The sequence below is a fragment of the Dipteris shenzhenensis genome, chromosome 32 (genome assembly GCF_047967505.1).
Source record: "Dipteris shenzhenensis isolate YYH24624 ecotype China chromosome 32, Dip_SZ_1.0, whole genome shotgun sequence".
NCBI classification, from domain to species: Eukaryota; Viridiplantae; Streptophyta; class Polypodiopsida; order Gleicheniales; family Dipteridaceae; genus Dipteris; species Dipteris shenzhenensis.
In genome coordinates this window covers 28,319,976-28,345,580 of record NC_141627.1, presented here as the reverse complement: position 1 = coordinate 28,345,580, position 25,605 = coordinate 28,319,976, and the positions used below count along the sequence as shown (strand labels likewise).

At 42.1% G+C, this 25,605-nt stretch overlaps 1 protein-coding gene across 6 annotated transcripts; it reads left to right on the top strand.

Moving 5' to 3' along the window:
* Positions 1–2,027: 2,027 nt before the first annotated feature.
* LOC147880555 (adrenodoxin-like protein 1, mitochondrial) lies at positions 2,028–16,266 on the top strand. Of its 6 annotated transcripts, none has more exons than XM_087370729.1 (6): positions 2,028–2,277; positions 2,408–2,476; positions 2,745–2,851; positions 3,144–3,193; positions 15,570–15,652; positions 15,781–16,266. In XM_087370729.1, the coding sequence occupies exons 1-6, from the start codon at positions 2,186–2,188 to the stop codon at positions 15,893–15,895; spliced, it is 516 nt and encodes a 171-aa protein (XP_087226855.1). In that variant the 5' UTR covers positions 2,028–2,185; the 3' UTR covers positions 15,896–16,266. The 6 variants fall into 6 exon arrangements, with proteins under 6 accessions (XP_087226855.1, XP_087226857.1, XP_087226854.1 ...); XM_087370731.1 differs by having other exon boundaries at positions 2,032–2,277; positions 2,408–2,450; XM_087370728.1 differs by having other exon boundaries at positions 2,035–2,277; positions 2,369–2,450.
* The last annotated feature ends 9,339 nt before the right edge of the window (positions 16,267–25,605 follow it).

Genomic DNA, 25,605 nt, shown 5'->3' with positions numbered 1-25,605 from the left:
GTTAGTATTGTTGGTGATTCCATCTTAACCCTAATGTCGCTAGTGTTACTGGTGTTATTGCAATTAGTCACAAGGTGTGTATTTTGATATCTGTATATCAAGCATACAATTGTGTTGGGATTAGTGGGTGTGATGATTCATCAATTATTTGTAATAACTTACACAATTAGGCAGCTTGAGTACAGATGATGAGTGGGATAACGAGGAACGGAGATGGTGAAGGTGATTTGGATTGATCGAAGTATCAAATGGTTGCCAAAGGCTGTGGACCATACTGTAAAGTAATGAATATTTAGTCATAGGCCAATTTATTTTATTAATTGTGGATGAGAGCATATTAAGCCTTGTGATATTTTGAGCTCGTGCAGCTACGTTGAGCAATCCCTCTAATTGTGGACAAGGGATGCTTTTGGATACACTATTATTGGCTCTTTGCTTTTTGGAATTACAATTATAAATACCCTAGATGGGAAGTAAGAGCCACCATCTAGGGGGGGCCAGATTGGACCCCATGGAGTGTCGCTCTGTCTTTCTCTTCTCTCCCCCAGTTGTTTCCTTGTTCTTAGTTTTCGATGGTTTTCGTAAATCATGAGTATGTGATCATGTTTAATTTTAATCCATGGTTAGAGTGCATTCCCGTGTCTTCAAGCTTCTACACACAATCAGAGGCACCTTGCTTGCCACTTCCTTTGCTTGATGTTCCCTCTTGTTTGGATCCTTTATTTGTGTATGCTTCCACTAGACACATCTAACGTTTGTGCCTTGCCTGGGGTGTTGAATATAGATAGATGGTGGAGACTGCTAAAATGTATCAGCTCCCTATAGAGGCTCTTAACATTGACAAATTGCGTTGTTAGTGGACCAATTTCAAGCTCCTACTTTTCAGGCGAGAATGGAGGGTATGTGGTTCCAAACAAAAAGGGCGAGTTTTAGTATAGCGTGGGAATGGGCTCTTAGGCGAGTTTCACAATCTCTAGACAAAGACGAAGAGTATCCCTGTCTGGATGCTCCTATGTTTCACACGGATGTCCTTGCTTCTCATTTTACTTTATCGCATGGCCCACTGTATGATATAGCATCTGTTCACGGGTGGCCCTAACCCGTTTGATGACTTTTACTTGAGTTGCCATCTGCGCCCTTTGCTATCGCCTTATGAGATTCTGCCACTTAGCAGGATGGCCCCTGCATTGCTATCTCGTCCAAAGAGTTGTGAAACCTATCTTAGGTTAAGGCTAGGTTCACACCACTCGCCAGTCATCCTCCCAAAGGTGGTGCGAAGGGTTGCTGCCTTACTTGGCCCAGTAGGGAGGGATAGGCTCGGATACTGACACAAAAGATTTGTCTGGCCTATGAGTCAACCACCCACTACATGGTCAACTCCTCCAACAGCTACATGATTGACCCATTCCATCTCCTCCAACTGTTACACCAATCACATGTTGGTGACATAAATTAGCAGCCCGATGACCATCGGGTGGCGTGAACCATCACACTTGATAGCCATCCTCGAGCGAGTGGTTTGTACCTGCCCTTAAGCGGGCCTTACAGCACCCACTCATAAAAAAATGTTGGAAGAGTCATCGTTCCACTTGGACGAATCGAAAACGTGGGCTCGAACTCTGTTTGCCAGAAGAAATGTCACCCATTGGGGTGGCTGAGAATTTAGCCAATGGGGGATAAAACTTGTGCCGCCGCGAGACACAAAGCCATTTCATCCATCCACTACCAATCCAAAATTGGTGTCATTAAATGCCATTCGATTCAATATAACTTGACCGCTGTCGGGTCGTGTGGGCCAGACCCTCGGGAGCCATTCTCTCTTCGTCCAGGGCTGGTGGGATGAGGTGCTGTTTCCAGAGAGCGCATTTGGGTGGTGGTGCGGGCACCTGGGTGGCTCAAGAGACCTTACGAATTTGGAGCGAGCCAATGGCGCACGCGACCTTTGAAGGCGACCGTGCCACTCAAAGAGAGGAGTTCTATTATTCATGTAAAAGGAGCCCGTGAAACCAGAGTTAGGGCAAGTCAAAGAATGTGACTATAAAAGTGCTCCTGCATGTGAGGATGGGGTAATAGGGCTGTGCTGCATTGGCAGCAGCGTTGTCGCCCTATTTCCTCAAGCATTTGGACCTTGCAAGCTACTTCTGGTGTTGTTCCTCTGTATGGCCAGTCTGCGCGTCCTCTCGGCATGGCGATCAGCTTTGCAATCTCTCCATCGCCTCGCTCCTGGTTTTGCTTCTCACTCTTGCTCCCTTCCTGCTTCATCTTCCTTCCTCCCAGGTTTCCCTCTTTTGCTCTCCTTCCCCTACCTCTTCTTCCATCGCCATCTTTTGTACCTTGCCCTAACTTTTTTCGCTTTTGCCTTCTCCAGCTTCTTCCCCTGACCACCGGCGTCTTTATGCGTCCGCAGCTTCGGAGGTTTCTTCAGCCGAACCTTGCTCCAGCAAAGAAACGTTGGTATCTACTTTAGCATCCCAAGGTGAACTATAGATGTGCGCTTTAGCGTAAAGATGAGCTTAGTTTAAACTGTTTTGCACCGGGCGTGTTGAATGATCCGCACCAATTAACTCTCGATACGCTTAGCATCAGTGAACGACGAACTAGAACCAGAAGCCAAACTATACAGTTCCAGGCTGAGTGGCATTCGCTTGTTTAACTCTCGTAAGTTTCGAAAGTTTTTTCCATCCTGACAAAAATAATGCAATGATAAAGTCGGTAAGAACGGGTGGTTCCTTCTGGCTTCTCAGGATTGCAGTGACTTTTGTTGATAAAGATGGCGATGAGAAAAGTATCAGAGTGCCGATGGGTATGTCAATGCTAGAGGCCGCACATGAGAATGGTATTGAGCTTGAAGGTATGAGATACTTCTGCTACCTTTAATGGATAAGGAAGAAGGATACGTTTTGCACTTGCTGGTTGGGAGGGGGGAGGAGACCAAGATTATCGTCAGGCTTGGTAGTGAGTTTATATTCGTTTCAAAGTACCGTGTAGCAAGTTCTTTGTTCGCCCTAGAATTTATTGTTTGGTCTTGGAAAATTTGAAATTTACCATTTATGTATGTTACTTATTTGTAGGTGGAATCTGATTGGAGGGAATTTGATTCTTCAAAACGCTAACATGACGCATATCTCTGTGATATTTTGCAGGAGCTTGTGAAGGTTCATTGGCTTGTTCCACTTGTCATGTGATCGTTATGGTTTATATTCTCATCCCTCACCTTTTGAGTATTGTTCTCCTTTTGGAAAGATTTGTGTAGCCATTGTGAATTTGTCGTCAATAAATTCACTTCTAATTCTCTCCAGCTTTACCGCAAATTATTAATATAGTGTGAATTTTGAAATCTTTGTCGCATAGACAAGTTTCACATTAGTAGTCGTTGAATGGAAGCTATTTCTAAGAAAAATAAATATTCATCTGGCACTATAACTCAGCCACATCAGAGTAGGGTCAAGAAATATAGCACACATCAATCTCAAAATAGCTAGCACATTCAACAAAGCATAGATTTCCTTGTGTTGCAAAGACAAGTTTCACATTAGTCTTCGTTGAATGAAAGCTATCTCTACGTGACGTGGAAAATTAACATTCATCCACATGTGATGGCACCATAACTCGTAGTCATATCAGAGCAAGGTTGATAAATATAGTACATTAGCAATCTCAAAATTGATGATAAACAATTAGCATGAACAAACCATAGATTCCCTTAGCAGAAAGGAAGTCTGCACAATACAAGTCTTCGTCATGGTTGAGTTTTTCCTTCACCGACAGAAACTTAGTATGAAGACTTTGTACAAAATGGATGCTCAAGTATGTTTGGGTGTGTGGAGTTGTATGTGTGAGCATTTATACTATGGTCTACACCCATTGTTGGGCGCTAATGATGTCAGCGGGGATGTCATAGTAGCAAGTTCCTAGAATGCGTGGAGTTTATGGTTTGCAGCCTTATGGGTGACTATTATGAGATTGAAACTGCACTATGTTGTGTTTTTAGAGGATGAGTTCGGCTAGATTCATCTAGATATATAGATATATATGAAGTGTTACATATACATACGATAGAGAGCCAAGATGGACCCCTTTTTCGCCTTCTTTTATGGAATTGCAACCTCAAAGGCATGAACATACCTCATGCATCCTAACAAATCCTGAAATGTCTATGATATCATTCAATAAACTCAGACGAATAAATATCATTTGGATCTTCTCGAGGTTTCTTCTTTGCCTTTGTGGTCTTGTCCTCTATCTTGTGTTCTTATGTAATCTCTGGAGTTCAATGTGTCATTGTCTAAAGCTCTTGCTTTGAGGATTAGGGATATATGCATGGCTGTTCTATAGAGAACCAAACCATATCAGAGTTAGAACTATTAGTAGTCCATTGTCTTCAATCTACTCAGTATAAGTAATTGTGAATTGTTGTGATTATTCTCAAACAACGTCCAATCAGTCTACTAGTGCTCCTTAAGATAATTCGGGGCTGATGTCAATGCTCCACACCAGTAAACTGTAATATGAGCTTGTAGAACTTGCGCAAAAGCCCTAGGAACAGACCAAATATGATGCTTGTCATTGCTTCTAGGTAGTAGTAGAACTCACAGCAATAAAAGAGATGACTCGGGAAATTACAAGTTGGTGTTTCAAGAGTAGGCGTATGGGCATTGCAAATAGATGAACATGCTGTAATAGTCAATTGCAAGTGTTTTGTGGGGCTGCTCTTTGAACTGTAGGGTTGGCTGGAATATTTGGACAGCAAGAACATGATGATTCTAAAAGTTAGGAGGTATAGAAAGCAAGTGGATGGTACATAGGATACTCTTGAGATAGCAATGAAAATTAGGGTTTTAAAGAACTTCAGCTAAACTTATCCAAATCTCAAGTCAACTAGCTACACGTTGATAAGAAAAACAAAAAAGAAGGAAAGACAACCAGGAATTATGTACTTCACCACGTCAGATAGCTACAACTTCATAGGGATCAGCTGCAATGTGGGCTCGTAGATGATGAGCTTATGAACCAAGTTCCAGATCATGTGTCTTTGTATTAGGCACCGAGAAAAACCCCCCACAAAAAATTGACTGAACACGGATCACACAGACTCGAAGAGTGCCAAAAGACTACGCTGCCCGAAACAGATAAACTTAGAACTGAACTTCCCCCCCAAAACTCAAAAAACAGCAGTGTCAGAATACTATGAACCCACAGCCCACACTCCTAAGCTTCCATCAAGAACAATAGCTCGCAACTCCTACAAAGTTGCAATAGCGCCATCTTCTCTCCTTCTCTATCAGTACCCAAGCATCTTCCACGATCAAATCAGCATAAGATCACAACCATGCCAAAGAGGCTTCTAATTCCTTTAGGATAGCTTCTCTTTCCTCACAAAGCAGAAGATTAGTGATTGACGAACATCTGCAGCAAGCATCAATCTCACGTTCTTTCACGAAGAGTGCCCAGCTCCTTTAGGACAACCATCATCGATGAAGGTCACGTTCCATTTGCCTTAGTGTCATGTGCACGGATTGGTATCCGACATGTACTAGGTACACAAGACTAGCTCAAGTAGCCTGGGGAGGCTTAGAGCTAGGCAGGCTTGATTCTCGGGTTGAGTGGCAAGGGTACGAACCAGTTAGAGGTCTTTGCTATTTTTGGCGCTTGGGGCCCGAGTCTATATAAGGGGCCCAGAGGTTTAGTTCTCAGAGAGCCGATGGGAGCAAGTTTCGTTCCCAGATGCTAGGTATGATCTTGGATTGAGTCGCGGACGCGCGCCTGCATCATAGCATAGCCCAAGGCCCAGCAGTAGATCCCAGGCTTCACAGCGCCACTTGGTGGTATGGGACACCAGGTTGGTTAGATTTGGTTAGGAGTTCGTGCCAGTAGTTCAGCTCGTGGCTCGGAGGGGACATCTCCTGATTCGGGATCACATCCCGTAGATGTCATGGTTGCGTGGTGAGCAACCTGCTCAGTTCCTCACGTTGTGTGTGTTCTTGTGTTTGCTTGCATAGCAGAGGTTTCAGGAGTGCTGGGATGTGTCAGTTGGTATTGCTGGAAGGTGGCAGGAGCATTGGTCAAACCAAAAGGTAATACAAGAAACTCATAGTGGCCATACCTAGTTCGGAATGCAGTTCTATCTATGTGTTTAGCATAGATACGGATTTGGTGATAACCCGTACACAAATCAATCTTAGTGAAATACTTCGCTCCGGCCAAACGGTCTATTAGATCATCGAAACGAGGTAGAGGGTATCGATTCTTAATTGTCACTTTATTCAATCGTTTATAATCTATACACATTCTCCATGTAGAATCCTTCTTCTTTCTTAAGAGGATAGGTGCTCCCCAAGGTGATTTACTTGGGTGAATTCGTTGAAGTGTGCTTAGATGACATTTTGGTATATAGCCGAACGCTAGAGGATCACTTAGGACACCTTCGGATTGTCTTAGTTATTCTAAGATAGCGTAAGCTCTATGCCAAGATGAGTAAATGTGACTTCTTTATGAAGGAGATCATTTATTTAGGACACAAGATTTCTTCTGAAGGTATTAGCATTGATCTGGATCGTATCCAGAAGGTTTTAGAATGGCCTATCCCTCAGAATGTGAAACAACTTCGTTTGTTTCTAGGATTTACGGTATTTCTACGGAAGTCTGTGTGTGGTTATTCAAACATCACGGCACCTTTGACAAACATATTGAAAGGTCGCGGACGTAGGTCTACCCAGCCGATCTCTTGGAATGATGCCTTGAACAAGGCTTTTGAAACCTTGAATTTTTCTATCAAGGAAGCACCCGTTCTTGCATTACCCGATCCTACCCGGCCTTATGTTTTAGAGGCCGATGCGAGTGATTTTGCGATTGGGGCAGCTTTATTCTACCTCGAACGCGCAAGGGTCATGACTCCATTTGGGTCATAGTCGACCGTCTGACAAAAATGGCTAGATTCTTACCTACTAGAACAACTATTTCAGCTGTTCAGCTGGCTCACGAGTTTGTGGACCACTTGTTTAAGCTGTATGGTTTGCCCTCTGACATAGTCAGTGATAAAGTATGAGTTCTTCAGATCATGCACAATCCGATGGCAGTACAGAGAAGGTCAACCAATTGGTTGAAGATATGCTTCGGGCATATGTTTCTAAGAGACAGTCTTCATGGGAAGATTATCTACGTATGATAGAATTTGCTTATAACAATGCAAAGCATTCGAGTATTGGTTACAGTCCTTTTATGCTTATATGCAGGTTTCAACCTAAGTCACCAGTTATGGTTGGGTTAAAAGGAATCCAAAATGATGCTGCAAAGACCTTCTTGCTAGACATGTAGGAAATGTTGCAGTTTGCCAAGGAGTCTATTAGAAGTGCCCAAGATCGGGACAGATTTTATGCTAATAGACATCGTTCACCTAGAGAGTTCTCTGAAGGAACGATGGTCTATTTGCGAATTTCCACTGGTTTGGTTCCGAAGTTATCCCCCAGATACTGTGGTCCGTTCAAGGTAATTAAAAGAATTGGACCAGTTGCTTATAGACTAGAATTGCCACCTGATGTTAAAGTACATCCAGTATTTCATGTCAGTAGACTGAAGGAAGTATTGGGTGCGGAGGATCAACTTGTTTCTCCTCAAGAAATAATAGAAGTTACAGATTTGACTTTTACTCCACACGAACCTGAGTGTATTCTTAAATTTCGTGAAAGACAGATTCGTAATAGAACTATCACGGAATACAAGATCAAGTGGAAGGATCGTGTTGAGGAGGATGCAACATGGGAGACATTACAAAACCTCCAGAGGACATTTTATCGAACTCAGGAGTGAGTTCTTAGAGGAGGGGAAGTATGTCATGTGCACGGATTGGTATTCGATGTGTACTAGGTACATAAGACTAGCTTAGGTAGCCTGGGGAGGCTTAGAGCTAGGCAGGCTTGATTCTCGGGTTGAGTGGCAAGGGTACGAACCAGTTAGAGGTCTTCGCTATTTTTGGCGCTTGGAGCCCGAGTCTACATAAGGGGTCCAGAGGTTCAGTTCTCAGAGAGCCGATGGGAGCAAGTTTCGTTCCCAGGCAGGCTTGATTCTCGGGTTGAGTGGCAAGGGTACGAACCAGTTAGAGGTCTTCGCTATTTTTGGCGCTTGGAGCCCGAGTCTATATAAGGGGCCTAGAGGTTCAGTTCTCAGAGAGCCGATGGGAGCAAGTTTCGTTCCCAGGTGCTAGGTCTAATTCATCGCAATCCAAAAGCTCTACATTCCTTGCTACATGAGCAAGATGCCTTCCCAATCAGTCCAGCCACGTCATCACGTAGAATTTACCACTCTTCCATTAAAAAAAATGCAAATATCCCCCCAAGGCACATTAAATGCACATTTTGGACCTTTAGTCACACAATTCCCACACACATTAGCATGCACATTAAAGCTTGCATTCACCCCCGTACACACACATGAAAAGCCTTTTGACATGGATACCATAACATATCAAATTCCTGTAACATGCAGGACCACATTGACTCAAGAAAATTAAAAAAAAACCCTTCTTGACTTGATTTTCATGACCCAAAAAACATTCACTTGACCACACACTAGACACCCTTGGTCTGGAGGTCTGGTACAACCACATTGCATTTTATCATTTCCCATGAAGTCCCTGCAAAACATACTTTATTGTCTCAAAAAACTATACATTAGTCCATCATGCTTGTGAAAGAAAAATCCACAAATGCTAAAAGCCCACACCTCCCCTGGATGTGTAGAGTTAACTATGTGCCTACCCACAGCTATATACAGTGCTCAAAAACTTGATACAGGTTTTGTCCTATCATTTTGCCCATCCCCAAGTCTGCAGACATTCATGTCTTGCAAATAGGGGTATATAAGATTTGCATTTCTTCAGAGATATCTTGGCTTGTGTGGTTTCATCACAGTAGGTCCACAGCTGCTCTCACTCATGATCCTATGAAAGTATTTCCTTAGTTTGAAGCCATTGACTCTATTCTTATGCTGTTGACCATTAAAATTCTCAAGTTGATATGAGCCATTTTTGAATTTCTTCGTCACACGAAAAGGTCCATCCTTTTTGGTCACAAATTTCTTCTTGAAGGTAGAATCCAAACTACTGTTGTATCTCAGAATCCAAACTACTGTTGTATCTCAGAACTAGATCACCCTCCTCGATTTTCTTATCCCTGAATTTCCTGTTTGCTCTCTTCTGATTTTCCTCTTGAATTAAAGCATAATGTTCCACCGCCTTTTGTCTGTCTAGTTGTGCTTCCTGCAAATCCAATAAACGGTTCTGGAAAGTAGAATTTGAATCCTCGTTTATATTCATAAACATCTGTAATGCAGGAATTTCTACTTCCAAGGGTAATAGAGCTTCTTTCTCGTAAACAAGATGAAATGGTGAAAACTGGGTGCCTTCTTTTACAGCAACTCTATAAGCCCGTAAAGCCCAGTGCAAAGCAAGGTCCCACTCCTTCTCATGTGTTCTCATGATCTTTCCCATGATATTAATACACACATCATTAAATTTTTCATTCATCCCATTACATTGGGGATAATAGGGACTTGCATATCTGTGTTTAATCTTAAGCTTTCCACATAATAAATCCATCAGTTCACTGCTGAAACCTGGACCTCTATTAGAAAGCAACTCCAGTGGCACACCAAATCTACAGCAGATATCCTCATACACAAATTTACATATAGATTTCGCATTGACAGCCCATACTCCTCGTGCTTGAGCCCATCTCGTCAAATAATCCACAGCTGTCAGCACATAACAATCTCCCTTGGCTGGCATGGGTAGAGGACCGATGGCATCTATTCCCCATATCTCAAAAATATTATAAGCAAGCATGATATTTTTGAGTTCTAGATGTATGATCCTCTTACTCATTTGTTGGCACTGTAGGCATGACCTGCACCAATGTCTTATGTCTCTTTGGAGGGATGGCCACACATACCCTTCTGTAAGTATTTTCCTCGGCATGATTTTGAAAGCAAAATGTCTTCCACATACTCCCTCATGATTAGCTTGTAGAATATGAAAAACTTTCTCATGCCAGGGAATTCTTCTGAGCACCAGATCAGCCCCTTTCATGTAAAGAACATCATCAATCAGGCAATAATAAGTACAGCACTATTGTTCCTTCATCACTTTCTGAAGTCATCGAGCTCTCATCCTCACTGCTGGTTTCACTTCTCTCTTCTTCTTCACTTGCTGAATCTGAAACTTCAGCCCTGCTTACCATATTGAAATTCAATTTCTTCCCATTGGTATGTACAGAAAAGATTCCTCTTTGCTAATTCTGAATTGCACCTACCTTCGTCAACCACGGCCTTCCAAGAATCAAAGGATAGGCTCCCAACCTTGCAGGCATCACATGACAATCCACTCGACATGAAACATTGAATGCCTCAACCTCCAGGCCAGGTACTATCCCTAAAGTCTTCACCTTGGAGTGGCTTGCTATTCTGATGCGATAACTAGAGGAGCGGGATATCTTCAGTCCTAATCTCTCTACACAAGCCTGGGTAATCACACAAATCTGTGCACCCCCATCTATATAGGCCTCTCCAAAACCCTTTCCTTTATGCCAGGCTTCTACAGCAGGTAAAAGATCTGGCAACTCTGAGACAGACATCAGCTTAATTGTACCTTTATGAGAGTTCTTCTTTGCTGGATTTACAGCCCACCTCCATTCTTTCTTAAGCTTTGGGCATAGACCAATCATTTGGGCAAATGTAATGTCCGGTTTCCTCGCTGAAAGATCTTTCACCAAATTATAATCTCCCCTGCTTCTTCCCCATGGGATAATCTGCAGTTTTGTACTTCCTTCTGGACTTGCTCTTCTTCTTTTGGTAGGTGATCATCTCCTCAGACTGCTTCCCCTTCTTTGCACTCGGACCAACCTCCTCTTCTCTATCTCTCTTCCCTAATGGCGTGACATCTTTAACTTCCTCCAACTCCAACAAGCCAAATGTAACTGCCTTACCTTTCCCTTTCTCTTCTGCAGTGGCTTTACGGATTCAAGAGGTACTAGGCTGACTTGCATCTTTTACTTCTACACTATAACACCCTATTATTTAACCCTGTTGGCAATGGATAAACATCACCTCCAGCATGAGGAGGCTTATCACATTGTGTGCTGTAATGTCCCCACTCTTCACAATTAAAGCACTAGACACAAGGTGCAAATGACCCTTGACCTCGTCCTGCCTGCGACGGGCTTGAATTATTTGAAGAAGGCATGCTGCCTCATGAATTTCTTCTTTTATATTCTCCTCCTTCCTGACTTCAGGCTTTTGTATTTCTGGCCTCTGCCATAACTACCCGATGATCTACCTCTTCCCCTACCGTTCATCAACTCTTCATAAGCTTCGACATTTCATGAATTTCTTCTTTGATGTTCTTCTCCTTCCTGACTTTAGGCTTTTGTATTTCTGGCTTCACATGAGAGATAATTTCAGGCACATGCTGAACCATTGGCATCTCTTGCATCATTTGTGACAATCTTATCTGCTTCCTCTCCTTCTCTTTTGCTACCCTGAGAGCATCCTTATAAGTGACCAGCTCTTTACATTCAATTTTTATCCTAATCTCTGGCTTCATCTCCCTCGATCAAATCAGCATAAGATCACAACCATGTCAAAGAGGCTTCCAATTCCTTTAGGATAGCTTCTCTTCCCTCACAAAGCAGGAGATCAGTGATTGATTAACATCTGCAGCAAGTATCAATCTCACGTTCTTCCACGAAGAGTGCCCAGCTCCTTTAGGACAACCATCATTGATGGTCACGTTCCATTTGCCTTAGTCTACAATTTCTTCGTCCCTCTATCTCTTGCATACGGAATTCATGGAGTCTTTGTCGCTAAGATTACTTCATGTTGCATCGTAGCGCCACAAACAGTCCTTTAGATGATCTTAAGCAGACCATGCATTCTGCGCATTAGCTCACGTGCAAACGACAACCGTCCTGCCTGTGTGGTAGCCATGCTCAACCAACTACAAACAGCTCGCTATCTTTGGAAATCTCCAGTGCCAAGGTCTTCTCAGCACACACAAGCTCACAAACTCCCTACGTAAAGATAACTAGTAGCGTCCGCAATAGCTCTTCTCTCCTATTCGATCTGAATTCACCACGTAGCTATAATCCCGGAGCACCCATAGCTTTTCCTTTCCAAACCTAGAGTCCCTTTGTGCAAGCATGCAGTTAGAAATCCCCATCCCATCACGTACGTAGGCCTTCACTTGATGGGCGCTTAGCCTCTCGCTTTCATCTACGAGACCCTTGGTTACGTGCGTCGCTTCCTCTTTACTTCAAAAATTCTAGATTTCTCTACACGTGATCGATCGCAATCCAGAAGCTCTACATTCCTTGCTACGTAGCCACCTTTGCATGAGTAGGATGCCTTCCCAATCAATCCAACCACGTCATCACGTAGAATTACCACTCTTTCATTAAAAAAATGCAAATATCCCCCCAAGGCACATTAAATGCACATTTTGGACCTTTAGTCACACAATTCCCACACATTAGCATGCACATTAAAGCTTACATTCACCCCCGTACACACACATGAAAAGCCCCTTGACATGGACACCATAACATATCAAATTCCTGTAACATGCAAGACCACATTGACTCATGAAAATTAAAAAAAACCCTTCATGACTTGATTTTCATGACCCCAAAAACATTTCACTTGACCACACACTGGACACCCTTGCTGTGGAGGTCTGGTACAACCACATTGCATTTCATCATTTCCCATGAAGTCCCTGCAAAACATACTTTATTGTCTCAAAAAACTATACATTAGTCCATCATGCTTGTGAAAGAAAAATTGACAAATGCTAAAAGCCCACACCTACCTTGGATGTGTACAACTATGTGCCTACCCACAGCTATATATAGTGCTCAAAAACTTTATCAACGTGAATAAATTATATGCATGTCATCATATTGTCAAGCGCCAAGAATTTAGAGGATAATGCTAAACAACAAGATACCTCTTTGCATATCTTACTATTCTAATTTAAGTATGTTAATGATAAACTTGATTGTTTTCTCAGCTAGTTTATAATGTGACTTTGAGAGAGAGATTTTCTGTCGATGCATCAGCAAATAAAAAATAATCAATTTGATGTCCTTCACTCCTTGATCAAATTAGAGACTTAAAATTATCTTCGAGTGTCATTAGTTCTTTGACATGAGGTAAAAGTCTCTTTTCAGAAAAGAAATTCTAGTGAGTTATGGAGATCCTTGACAATTTCTCCTTTCACGTTTTGAAGATCTCAAAAATTATTTGCTTTGGCATGTTCCAAATCTTCTTGGTTTTGATACGTAGTGCTTTGACATGCGTTAGAATACTGATTTGTTTGACTATGCGCTAGCTAGCCATGCTTTTGAGCTTGTGCATTGCTATGAAGAGTTAAATTAGACAAAACAATACAAAATTGGGAAGTACTTGATTCCTTCAAGCTAACCTTTTGAACTTGTGGCCTTTATTGCAAGGAAAGTGAACCAACTACACGATCAAATCAGCTGAAGCAAATTACGCAAGGACTAGTCACAACATAGTGATACTATGTTTTTTAATGGGGTTCTTATACCTTGCTCGAGACAAGAGGCCATAAGGAGTAGGAAAGGTCTTGGAGAAGGCATCTCCCTTCCGTTGAGTTATGGGGAGGGAGAGGATGGTGACAACGTTATGAAGCAGATGGAGATAGGTCAGCCCTGAGGAAGGTATCTTTGCCATGAGGGAGTGACAATGATAGGGAAGTGGAGTTAACCTCCTTGTGGCTGGATACCACCTACTCAGCCTCATGCAAGTGGATTGTTAGAGGAAGAGACAGTTATAGGTAACTCCTATCATGGATGGCTATATGATGGCTGTATGCCACTCACTCACCCTCATGCAAGGGGATTGGTAGAGGCATGTGATTGCAAGTAGCCTCCCTCTCTCAACCACCTTTAAGACTCGCCAAGTTTTTTGGATAGATGGTGCTAGGTGGCAAGATAGTTGATGGAGGGTTTAGTTGTAGAGGGTCTGACTCTGAAGTTGAATATTTTAAGAAGCAACATATGATGAACATTGAGGGAAGGAAGTGGCTCCAAGGATGTAGAGATCTTTTCTGATGGTGTGCTTGATGGACTCCCTACGTGGTGAGTTTTATAGGGTGAGTTATCCATTTGATTACGTTTGTATCTTGCTTAGATGTGTTTTTGTGAGTATTCAAGGATTGCTTTGGGTGGGTGCTATGGGATGCAATTCTATGAGCTTTCAGGGATTGCTTTTGGAGTCCTTCCAGTGCACTTTAGAAGCTCGTTTCTCATCGAGATTGGAGCTGCATGTATCTGCTCCCTCAACTCTTCTTACATTTTCTAAAGGTTGTTGTGGTTGTCTGCCATGGGTGGCCTAGAGTTGGCTCATGATGCTTCCCTAGCGAGCGGGCTAGGGCATTGCAATTGTTTGGTTCGTCTTGTAGTGCCTTGGGTTGCAAGACTATTTTGGTTTTGGTTGGATATGTGGGGGTTCTTGTGGAATCTTGTGTATGAAACTGTAGTACTCATAGAAAAAATACACTGCATGTGTTAAAACCCCATCACGCAAAGAGATCTAAAAGACATTAATTGTTAGGTCAAAAACATCATTAGCAAAGGCGGCTGGCAAGATTTTTGCATTGGCTACTTGATTTCAAACTCTAGAGGTCGCTTTTTAGTCTTCATAGTTCACGTGGTGTGCCAAAAAATGTGCGTGTAACTAAGGTTTGATTAGAATTGAAGAGCTTGAAGCTTGAGCCCTATACCATAGTTCTTGATAGAGTCTAATTGCTAGACGACTCTAGTACGAGATTCTAATTGCTAGACTCCTCTAGTACGAGATTCTAATGTTTTATGTTGAAAGAAGCAAGCGAACTGGGAAATGTGTGGGCCTTAATTAGCTCTCCCCCCCAATTCGGAGAGTGACATCATGTACAAAGTTTAGGAATAGAACACACGAGATGTGCGTTGTCAGTGCCATGTGGTTTGCAAGTTTATTTTTGTCCATGGTAGGAGTGCTGGTGTTTGCTGTATGAATTAATTCAGTAGGCATGTACAGTTTCTAAAGATTCCCTTGCTTGACACCTTTAACCATCACCTTTGTTGTCTTTGTCTCATCCTGTATCAAGCATTCCATGCCATCAAATATCATCTTGTTTACTAACTAAAAATTGACTTACAGATAGTAAATTCGAGTATGATCTTGGCACATAGTATTCACTCTGATGTATCTGTTTTCACCATGAGAATGCATATTGGAATGTCTCCGATTCCCTTTTAGATAGTTATTGTCCATTGCCATATGTCACCTATGGATTATCCACATGTATATCCATGTTGAAGTTATCAAACGAATCCTCTCTAAGAGTCATGTGGCAAGTAATTATATCAGTCCGGGTTGGCCTCTTATGCAGTCTGCTCCCTGCCCCTGCTATTTTCGAAGAAATGAAAGGCTTTCATTTGATGGTGTCTACTTTGGAGGGTGTTAATGGGTGCTGCAATTTGATTTCCGCATGGCTGAAACTTGGTGTACAAATGCAGGATGAAGATTACTATGGAAAGCTTCAGGAGCCAACAGATGAAGAGAATGACATGTTGGATCTTGCCTTTGGCCTGACAGAGACGTAAGTACCTAATTATTGCTTTTAGCTATAGATTTTCTGGCAGCACTCTGTCATAAAGATTAACTGGGGAGGTTGTGCAAGGTTTGATGTACTATTGTCTTTTCACGTTAAAGGTTTTGTTGATGCAGGTCACGCCTAGGCTGCCAGGTGATAGCCAAGCCTGAACTCGATGGAATGAGGCTTGCTTTACCTGCTGCAACCAGAAATTTTGCAGTGGATGGACATGTTCCTAAACCACATTAGTTTGTCTAATGAGTAGAATCTGCGGTCACTGGAACTGGATACCTGCTCATGTGGAATTTTGCAATGCATGTTCAATTGAGAGAGCTTTTCCATGGTTTTATACAGAAGTTGTCGAATCTTGAAGATGTCTTACGCAGTTATGCTTGGCTCAGGATGAGGAATCTGCTTTTTCTGAGTTCTGTGCTCAAGCCGTTCTCACTTCAAAGAAATCCACTACTCAAGATATTTGGAAGTGCTCTAGACTGCTGTTCATATTTTTATGATAGTGGCTAGGTATGAAGTGACCGGTTCCATTCTGGTGTCACTGAACTCCCCCAACTGTGCCCAAATTTGCCAAGAGTCGTCTTGATAGCATACTTTTGTTCCAATCAGATTAATCAGTTTGCAAAATGTTGTGTTTGGATTTCGAATTCTTTTCCAAGGAAGCAGTTTATATTGTAGTTATGCAGGAACACCAATGCTTCATCTGAATATTTAGTAACTAGGTGTAGAGAAGCTTAGTTCTGTAAAAGATTCAGTCCCAACTGGGCCAGCAGGAAAAGGAAAATTGTATGCTAACGTTGTTTTTTTAATCCCGTTGGCTTTAGATAAGGAAAACTAAAATTGATCTGTTAGTTGAGTGTAAGCTGGTACTCTAAGTGGTTAAAGTGGGGTTTTGACACGACACAGAATATTAAAGCTCATATCATGCAGTCTTAGGTCTCCAAGTTCTTCTCATAGTGCTCATGGAAAATAAGTCCACCAATTTTACCAGCATACAATTTAAGCATAAGCCTGATCTCACCCTATCAATCCCTATAGCAGTCTATTAATTACTTATTCAAAACTTGAAAAAAAAAACAGCAACCTATTAATTTTAATATCTGTAACAGTAAGATAGCCAAGTAGTGAGTTGTCTTTGCTACTCGGTCTTTTCTAATGGCTCCTGCGGATTCAGAAATCTGAAGCTATCAAAAGCTCATTATTTTGGACTGCAATCAATCGGAAAAGTTTCGTAAATTTCCAAAGAAAATTATGGTAATGTCTCTTGGCAGTGTGAGATTGAGGAAGAGGGCACACACACACAAGCACATGCTCTCTTATTGAAGCTAATGGTTGAACCTTTGACCAATGAATTAAGACATTGAAAACTTCAATTATGTACACACACACAAGCACATGCTCATGCACCCGCACTATGAGACAAGAAATGGATTAGGTTCTAATAGACAAGAAAAGTATCGTCTATTAGAAGCTTTGAAAATAAGTAATCTGTGAGGCTAAGTACTTTTTGTGAATGCTTCAAAAACTGTCTTTCCCACATGTTCTATTGCTTGCGTAAGGTCTCCAGCGTATTCAACCTACAAAATCAAGACCCTTGAGAAATAGTGAATGGATACAATTAAAAATGCTAATCTTGCTAAATGAAAAGAATGAATACAATGAGAAATGTGAATACAATAAAAATGAGCACACCTAAAACACCAAACGTGCAAGACATCCTCTTGTCAAAAAGCAACTATGCATCATCAAGTGGGCATGGTGACGACAGAAATGAGCACCTTTTTGTGATGCAGCATATGGTTAACTTGTCCTCTAGTGAGACCTCCGAGCACCAACAATTTGGAGGGGAGACATGAATACCTTGGTTGATGACCTCATGTCAACCAAGCAACCATGCCCCAAATGAAGACTTGATGAATCCTTGAAATCTTGGCGCAATCTTGAGGAAGCACAACCAAATCCACTTGGTTGAAATGTAGCACCACATGCGCTACGCTATCATCTCCAAGTCTCTTGCCACAATGGATAGATCCCATCTCTCCTCATCAACACTAGTCACAAGCCAATGGGTAGAAATAAAAGGAGTATGAATTCAAAAATCTAGTAATACCTCAAAGGACACCTGGTGTGGGTATTCTCGTGAAAGACTTTACGAGGCGTCCAATTGTAGCTCTCTACCATATGTATGGTTCACGAGAAAATCACGGCCTCCTCTATTCTCTTTGAGTGCCTGATCTTTATGGCCCACTCCTTGGGGTCTTACTCTAACCTTCTTCAATGATTATCCCTTCCACATCCATAATCAACACTGCATGAGTCCGCACAACTGTTAGTGAGTCTAGGGTGCCACCATCCATCACTGGGTCTTTGTCGAATGGCTCGACTCCTTGGTCAATGCTAAAAAAGACTCGGTATGGCTCGCAAGTGTAATAGTCTATGAAAAATACTGAAACCCTTGTTTTGGAAATGTGCCCAAAGCAACAAGGGTGAGCTATTGGATTAGGGCTACATTGAGCCCCACTTGCTAGGCCTCGGGGATGGTTGCATCAAACTCTTGTACGAGTAACCAGCAAGTGCATGCAAAAAAGCATAATGTTCCTTGTTAGATTGCTTTGAAAACCAACCCAAGCTCCTAAGTAGTGGGGCTGTTGCTTTGTACTGCCGTGCCTTGCTAAAGTGAGTATGATGACCAAGTGTGTGTTCTTGCTAATCATGGACCGCTAGATGCCAAATCAAATGGTTGGCTCTCAAACCCCTCCCTACAATGTGGGTTGGTTCAAATGAGGCTAGTTGAGAGATGCTACCAGATCCTCATCAGATGAATCACATATGGGTGACCTCTTCTCCCCAGGAAGGGGCCTCTATGAAAACCCAAGTAGGAGCAAGAAATTTCAGGGCTTTGAGCATGGGTAATTCCTTTAACAATGAGTGGCTCTGCTTCGCATCTCATGCCCAAGCCATCCTCTGCCTATGGCATAATTGCCCTCTACCAAGTAACTCTCATTGGAGTATTACATGTACCATTTGATGCTACACAAAAGAAATTGAACACCAATCTCAGAGCTATCCCATACAATCTATGGAAGCACCAGCAAAATACAAGCCATGGCCAAATAAACCTGATTCACCACCACTAAATTTTTCCTTTGAAGGGTAGCTTGGCTAAGGTCAAATAGAGGATTTTCTAGCACCACACACTCTCTAGTGGCAGGGGTATCTATAGGTTAGGTGAGATACCCAAGCCCACCAAGCAACCCAAGTATCTTCTTGTCTCTGACCATGAGGCATCCATTAGGATCTTGGCCCCTGATGCCTAGCAATATATCTCTAGTAGGTGTCTTACCTACTCTAAGGTAGCTACTGAGCCTCTAGAGCAATGCCATGTCATCTTCGAAGTCCAAGAGTGCCTCCTCTTGCCACATCAAAAAATGCATCCCCGGTAGGCCAACCTCTTGGGATATAAGGAAATAGCTCAAGGTCTGGGCCACAAATAAGAACAAGAATTGTCTAGAGTGCAATCCTAATGGCATCAAGTACAAGAGGGAAAAGGCCTCCCTTGTATCAATGTCTAACTAGAGCTACTTGCATATAAGGCTAAGATCCCATGTAACTTATGGTCCCCTCCACTCAAAGTCCAAAAGGAGGATCATGAGGGGGTAACGCGGCTGATCTACCCACTTGTGGGCCTCCTAGAAACTGAAAACATTTCTAGGATGATGTCTTGAAAGTAGGTTGAAGTTGCAAGCTCAAGACATTACCTAAGATCTTAAATGAAGTATCCAAAAGCGTGAGTGCCACTACCAAATATTTGTCTTGTCCCCCACTTTTGAGATCCAAATAATCCATCCACAACCGAGGGTTTTAGGCAGTTTCCCATAATAAAACTCTCCTAAAAATCTAATTGTAGTGGGCCACATAAGTACTCCCCAAAGGGCACAAGGACATTAGAGATAGATTGTCTTCCCACAAGTATTTTTGCATTGGAAGGTCACAAGAATTTCAAGAATGTTATCATCTACAACTCCTCACATATGAAAGGACCCTCCAACTATCTCATCATTCAAAAGGAGACCATTGAAGGGATGTGGGCGCCCATCTAGACGCACTCACTTGGGATGTCTCCTTCTCTACTTGGAAAAGCTAGTGGTAGAAGGAGGTGGTCCTCTCAAGGATCTTGTGTGAGTAAGAATGTAGGTATTTTGTCCACATTTCAATCTTAGAAGCTACAAAACTATTGAGCATGGGTGTGCAAGTTGAAAGAATTGTCATGTCATCCTATCCCCTTGCTAAACGCACTGGGCACAAAATGAATAGTACAAGTACTATGCCGGTTTCGGGTCCGCCTCTTGCAAAGCAATACTTGCATCTATCTAGTAGCCATATGGAACTTGGGGACCCTTGTCTTTGAACCTCTCAAGGGAAGTTAAATATTTTTTGCTCCCTCTTATGGAGTGCCTATCAAGGCATGGGCGACTCAATCTTATGGCTAAAGAGTTTTTATGGCTTGCCCCGAAGGTGGGGGGGTAAAAAGGGGAGGGGAGGTCTTAGTGTTAATATTGGCCTTCAAAGGGGAACTCGCATAGACATTGCATTGTGCCTACCACTTGGACTAAACCTTGTGGTTTACAGCCATTGTAAGAAACCACCGATGTTGACAATCTCCTGAAGAAGTTTCATATGGCAGAGTGCAAGATTGCAGCCACTCCCATGGAACAGCTTTTGAAACTTACAAAAGATTCAGAAAAGCCTTCAGCCAATGACAAGTACTATCGGCAACTCATTGGATCTCTTATATATCTGACTATCACACAGCCAGATATTTGTTATGCAATAAGCTCACTTGCATAGTTTATGGCAAATCCAAAACAGTCTCAGTGGAATGTAGCCAAAAGAGTTTTGAGATACATCGAAGGTACAAGACAGTTTGGAATAGAATACAAAGAAAGTCATCCAAGGTTGCATGGACACTATGACAATGACTATGCCAGAGTTCATGAGACCAGGAGATTGACACACAGATATGCATTTTTCCTCGGTCAAGGTGCTATATCATGGTTGTCAAATGAGAAACCCACTGTCTCTTTGTCTTCAACTGAAGCAGAATATAGGGCTCTCACTACAGGTGCATATGAAGCTATATGGCTCAAAAGACTATTGCCAGAAAAAAAATACTTTGATGAATCAAAGCCAACAACAATATACTGTGTTAATCAATAAAAGGGCCTCATAAGGAATGGATTAGGGAATGCTTAGTGGGCTAATGCAAGGGGCTTGGAGGGTCCCAAAGAGGCCTAACCAACCCAACCTAGGTGGGTTAAGCCCACATTTGAGCCCACCTCTCCCCCCATCAATGAGGGGAAGGGGCCACTTTTTGAAATTTGAATTTCAAATTTCGAATCTCCCTCCCTCCCCTGGCCTCCTCTCTCTCCACCTCCCTCCCTCCTCCTCTGTCTCCCTCTCCCTCTCCCTCTCCACAAAGATCATGGTAGAACCATCTTGGATTGTACCAAGTTCCTACAAGGGCCTCTGAAGCCATATTTGTTCACATGCATACCATGCAAGAGATATGTACTCAGCCTTTGCTGTAGATAATGCCATTGTGGCTTGCTTCTTGCTAGAACAAGATACACAATGGGCATTCAGCATGAATGTGTATCCTAAAATAGACTTGCATTGACATTTGGTGCATGGCACCAAATGTTTGATGGTGTAATGATCCTTGGCATCTCATTGGTTCTTGTGTGTGGCTTTGAGTTTCGTACATGTTGTGAGGAGACCTTGGTGTCTTGTTGGTTCTAGTGCATGGCTTGCATTCAAGCGATGATTGCGTATGAGTTTGGTATAGGTTGTTGTGAGGAGATCTACATTCTGTTTCATTGCAAGTTTAGTGATAATTACGTTCATTGGTAGTTGATTGGATTTTGTTATAAGGAGATATGCATTGATATCACAGATCCTTTGCATTTGAGGTTTTACTAGTGTTTTTCTTTCTATAAGGAGGGATTTAGTGTCATGATCCTTACATCGTGATCCATGTGCAATCTGCAATCATTCGATATTCTCACTGCATCTTCGAGGCACTTAGTAGTAGAGCCTTTTGCTTGTTGCAATGTGTGCTATGGATGAACGATAGCTTGTCATATTACACTGGATTCTCTCAGGTGTGTTCTTCACAGGGGTTTCATGAACGATAACTCAAACAGAATATGGTGGCACTTTCTATTTGATGAGTTCTTCTGCAATTATTTGATGTGAGTCCTCTACAAGATATATCTACTCGGATTGTCAACCTATATTGTAACTATAGTTCATGCACACAACAACTATTCTACTTTGATGAAGTTTGAAGCAATGTTGGTTTTTGTATCTCTCACTTGAAATTGTGGTACTTGTGATAGTTATCCAACACTTCTGATTTTAGCGTATTTAGTTGAAGTTACATTTTATACATTCACTTGGAGGATCACAAATATGATTGTATTTTATTGATCCTAGTGTTTGCAAATTCAAAAGTGATGAAACTATGGTTTTAAGTTCCTGTATTGATTATTTTAGGTATTCAAAGTGTGTTTGAATGTTGGGATTTCCATGTTTTCAAATATGAGGAGAATGTTCCTTTCTTATGCATTAGAAGTTAGTAGTTCAGATTACAATACAATGTCATTGGGTTGTTGCGATAGAAGGTAGCTCCTTCTCATAGTTGGGTTGCGAAAGAGGGCTAGGAAGCTTTGAATGAAGAGTGAAGGGTTGTTTTTAAGGATAGTTGGGTACTGTGAGAGGGCTAGGAAACTATGAATGAAGAGGGGAGGGCTATTTCTGGGGATAGTTGGGTATACTATATGCCATTACAAATGGTTGGGATATTTCTACGGATGGTTGGGTACAAGAGATGTCTAATTGAGCTATAAGAAGTTTTGCACACCTTTAGACCCATTGATTCATGATTGTAGTGTGAATCTGTGTTTGGTGGTTGGTTTCCATTCTACATTTTTGCTTTAATGAATTGTCTCATGACCCTTCATTTGCCATTAATTGAACATGCATTGCTTAAAAAAATTTATGATAAGTATTGGCTTAGGATGCTTCAACATTGTAATTCTTTGAGATAGTAGTTCTTATAATTTCTCCCCTGGGATGTCCTTAATGTGACATGAAATGGTTTAGAGGAATTAACAAACTATTGATCAACATTGTTAGTAGCACGTGAAGGTAAAAATAGAAACACAATGCATTGCATGTTGAGAAACCATCTCAACATCATGTGTTAGATATGTGCATAGCACTAACCCAATAGAGTGCTATAAAGGAAAGGGTTAAATGCCCTAACCCTAACCCTATCCCTAAAAGGGTTTGTATATATTCTACATTTTCAACTAAATCTAGTGTACAATTAGTCATTTGTGGTGTGCTCTCTATCTGTGCGCTCTCTCCTCATCTCCATTATTCTCCTCTCCCCTATTCATATTTTGTCATGGTATCAGAGCATCCCTGCCTTCCGTTGAGGCATTCCGATCCTTGAGAGAGTGAGAGTCTTTCATTCCGTTGATGAAAGAAAAATTCCGTTCAGTTTTGTTCACGTGAGAGATTTTTTTGTCCATGAGAGAAAGAAATTCCATTGCAAGAGAGAGTCCATTGTTTGAGAGATTTCTATCATTTTTTTCCTTAGAATTTCAGAGAGAGATTTGTTCTTGTCTAAAGAAGAGAGAGTTCATTCTGTAAGAAAGATTTTTAGATCATTTTGTGAGAAAGATCTGATCAGTTTAAGGGAACTTTGAGAGAGAGACCCTATGTTTAGTCAACTAAGCGTCTATCAAAGGTGGAGGACCTAAAGGCTCCTACTCTACAACTACGATTCTAAGCTGCTCTACAACTATGATTCTAAGTTACTCTAGCAACAAGCAATTAACTACGACTCTAAGCAGCGACATGGTGGTGAGCAGCCAAAACAAGACCTACGTGCAAGGTTGATTAGATTTGCAAAGCTAACAGCGCCATCGGCCACCTCAATGCAGTCGGCCACCTCCATCTTTGTGTGGCAGCACCTACAATGACTCCTATGCAATATCAACTGACGTGACAAGCATCTGCAGCAGCACACCTAAGCTATCGGACTACACAGCAGCAAGACCTAAGTGTAAGGCAAGCAACACGACAATGCACATGGTAGCTCCAACACGTTTAGTAGTGCACAATTGGATCCATCGACACCGACCAAAATGGGCTACAAGGCCAACCCACAATTGGGCCTAGGAACTGGATTGTAGCAATTGATGGCTCCTCAATGCACACCTCCATCGACACTCACAGCACCGGCTCAGCGTGACGACTAGCTCCTCATGCCCTACAACAACTGTGGATAAAGAGCCTACGCAGCCACGCCACAATAGCACACAAACTACAAAGACCTCCGGCTCACACAACTTTGCAGCGCTCGACCACTCGATGACTTTAGAGGCGCCATCTCTCACAGCCTTTTGTAGCACCTCTTCAATGAAATGGCTAACCCTCCAAGAAGCAAATCCACATGCAACTCCATATCATGCCTTCGTCAACAACAACGAGCTAAGATGCCTTCAACGATTGCAAACAAACATACTGCCATGCCAAACGGAGAAGATCGACGACTGATGTTCTATGCGGAGATACGTGGCCTTATCATCAACCCTATCTTCAACAAGACTACCACACCTTGAGGCTGGGTCAATCGTTTGACACGTGGCAACCAATCTGCCACATCATACTTTTCTACCACGACAAGACACAATCGTCCATCCATGTCAGCACTCCACCTTAGCACGCCACATCATCACACCAACATCTTATTTGACTAGTCAATTGCCATAGCAGCCAGCCAAAGTCAAAGTGCCATGCCATTTGCCACTCAGCATTGCCACATGGCACCCAAACACAGTTTCCTCTCCTCGACACACTTGGCAGCCTGCATGTGCATAGACCTGACACCTTAGCATAGTGCCCCATTGGCACACCTCTTGTGAGGCACAATCACATCATGTGAACACAGTGGCCACATCATCATTTCATCCTTTTTGCCCCTCCACCTAGTATCTCTTGATTTAGGAAGAATTTAAGGACGCTCCAAAAAGAAAAAATGCTTGATTTTTTGTGCTCTATGCGATCGTTACATCAAACACACATTTTGGTGCAAGTATCACACACTTTTGAGTCTCGGATAGATCCAATTCTTGCATGCACATCAGCCTCTACATTGATGCATCTGACCCACCACCTAAAACGAACAAAGAAAAGGAATTATTTGCTGCATTTTCCTCACTCGACGGTTGATCCAGATCTAGTTCAAAGTATAGTAGATCATCCATAGTGGAGAGAACTCCAAAGCAGCCAATCGAAGCCATGCCAAAAAATTCCTAAATTGTTCCTACTTAGTGTCAGTCCCTTCGCTCACATGCGGTTTCACATCATTACATTTCCTAAAACGCGACGTTTCACAGTTTAGTGAGCAGACTTTAGACTATTTAGAGGCATTGATCGATATATCAGAAGTTGCACATGATTTGATTTTACACCCACATGCCATCATTATAAAGCCTGTTTGACTATTTTCTGGCATTGTGCACATCATTTCAAGCCTTGTAAAGCCTCTTGGCTACTCCTGACATCATTTGCCACAAGCCTTGTAATAGATTGGATAATATATAGTAGTTCTATCTTCACTGACAGTTCAGACTTTAGTCAGTGTTTTGCAGTTGATTCAAACGATGATTTCACAAACACTTTTACATTTCTTGCACCATGTCTACAACTAGCAACCTCAATTTGGAGGCATCTACTAAGCTATACAGCTCCAATTATGGCATAGGGAAATACCTAATGGAGACTATTCTTGTACTTTAAGACAAATGGGAGTATGTCGATGGGTCTACACCTAGACCATTGGATGATCCAGCCAACAGTAGCTCTACTCCACC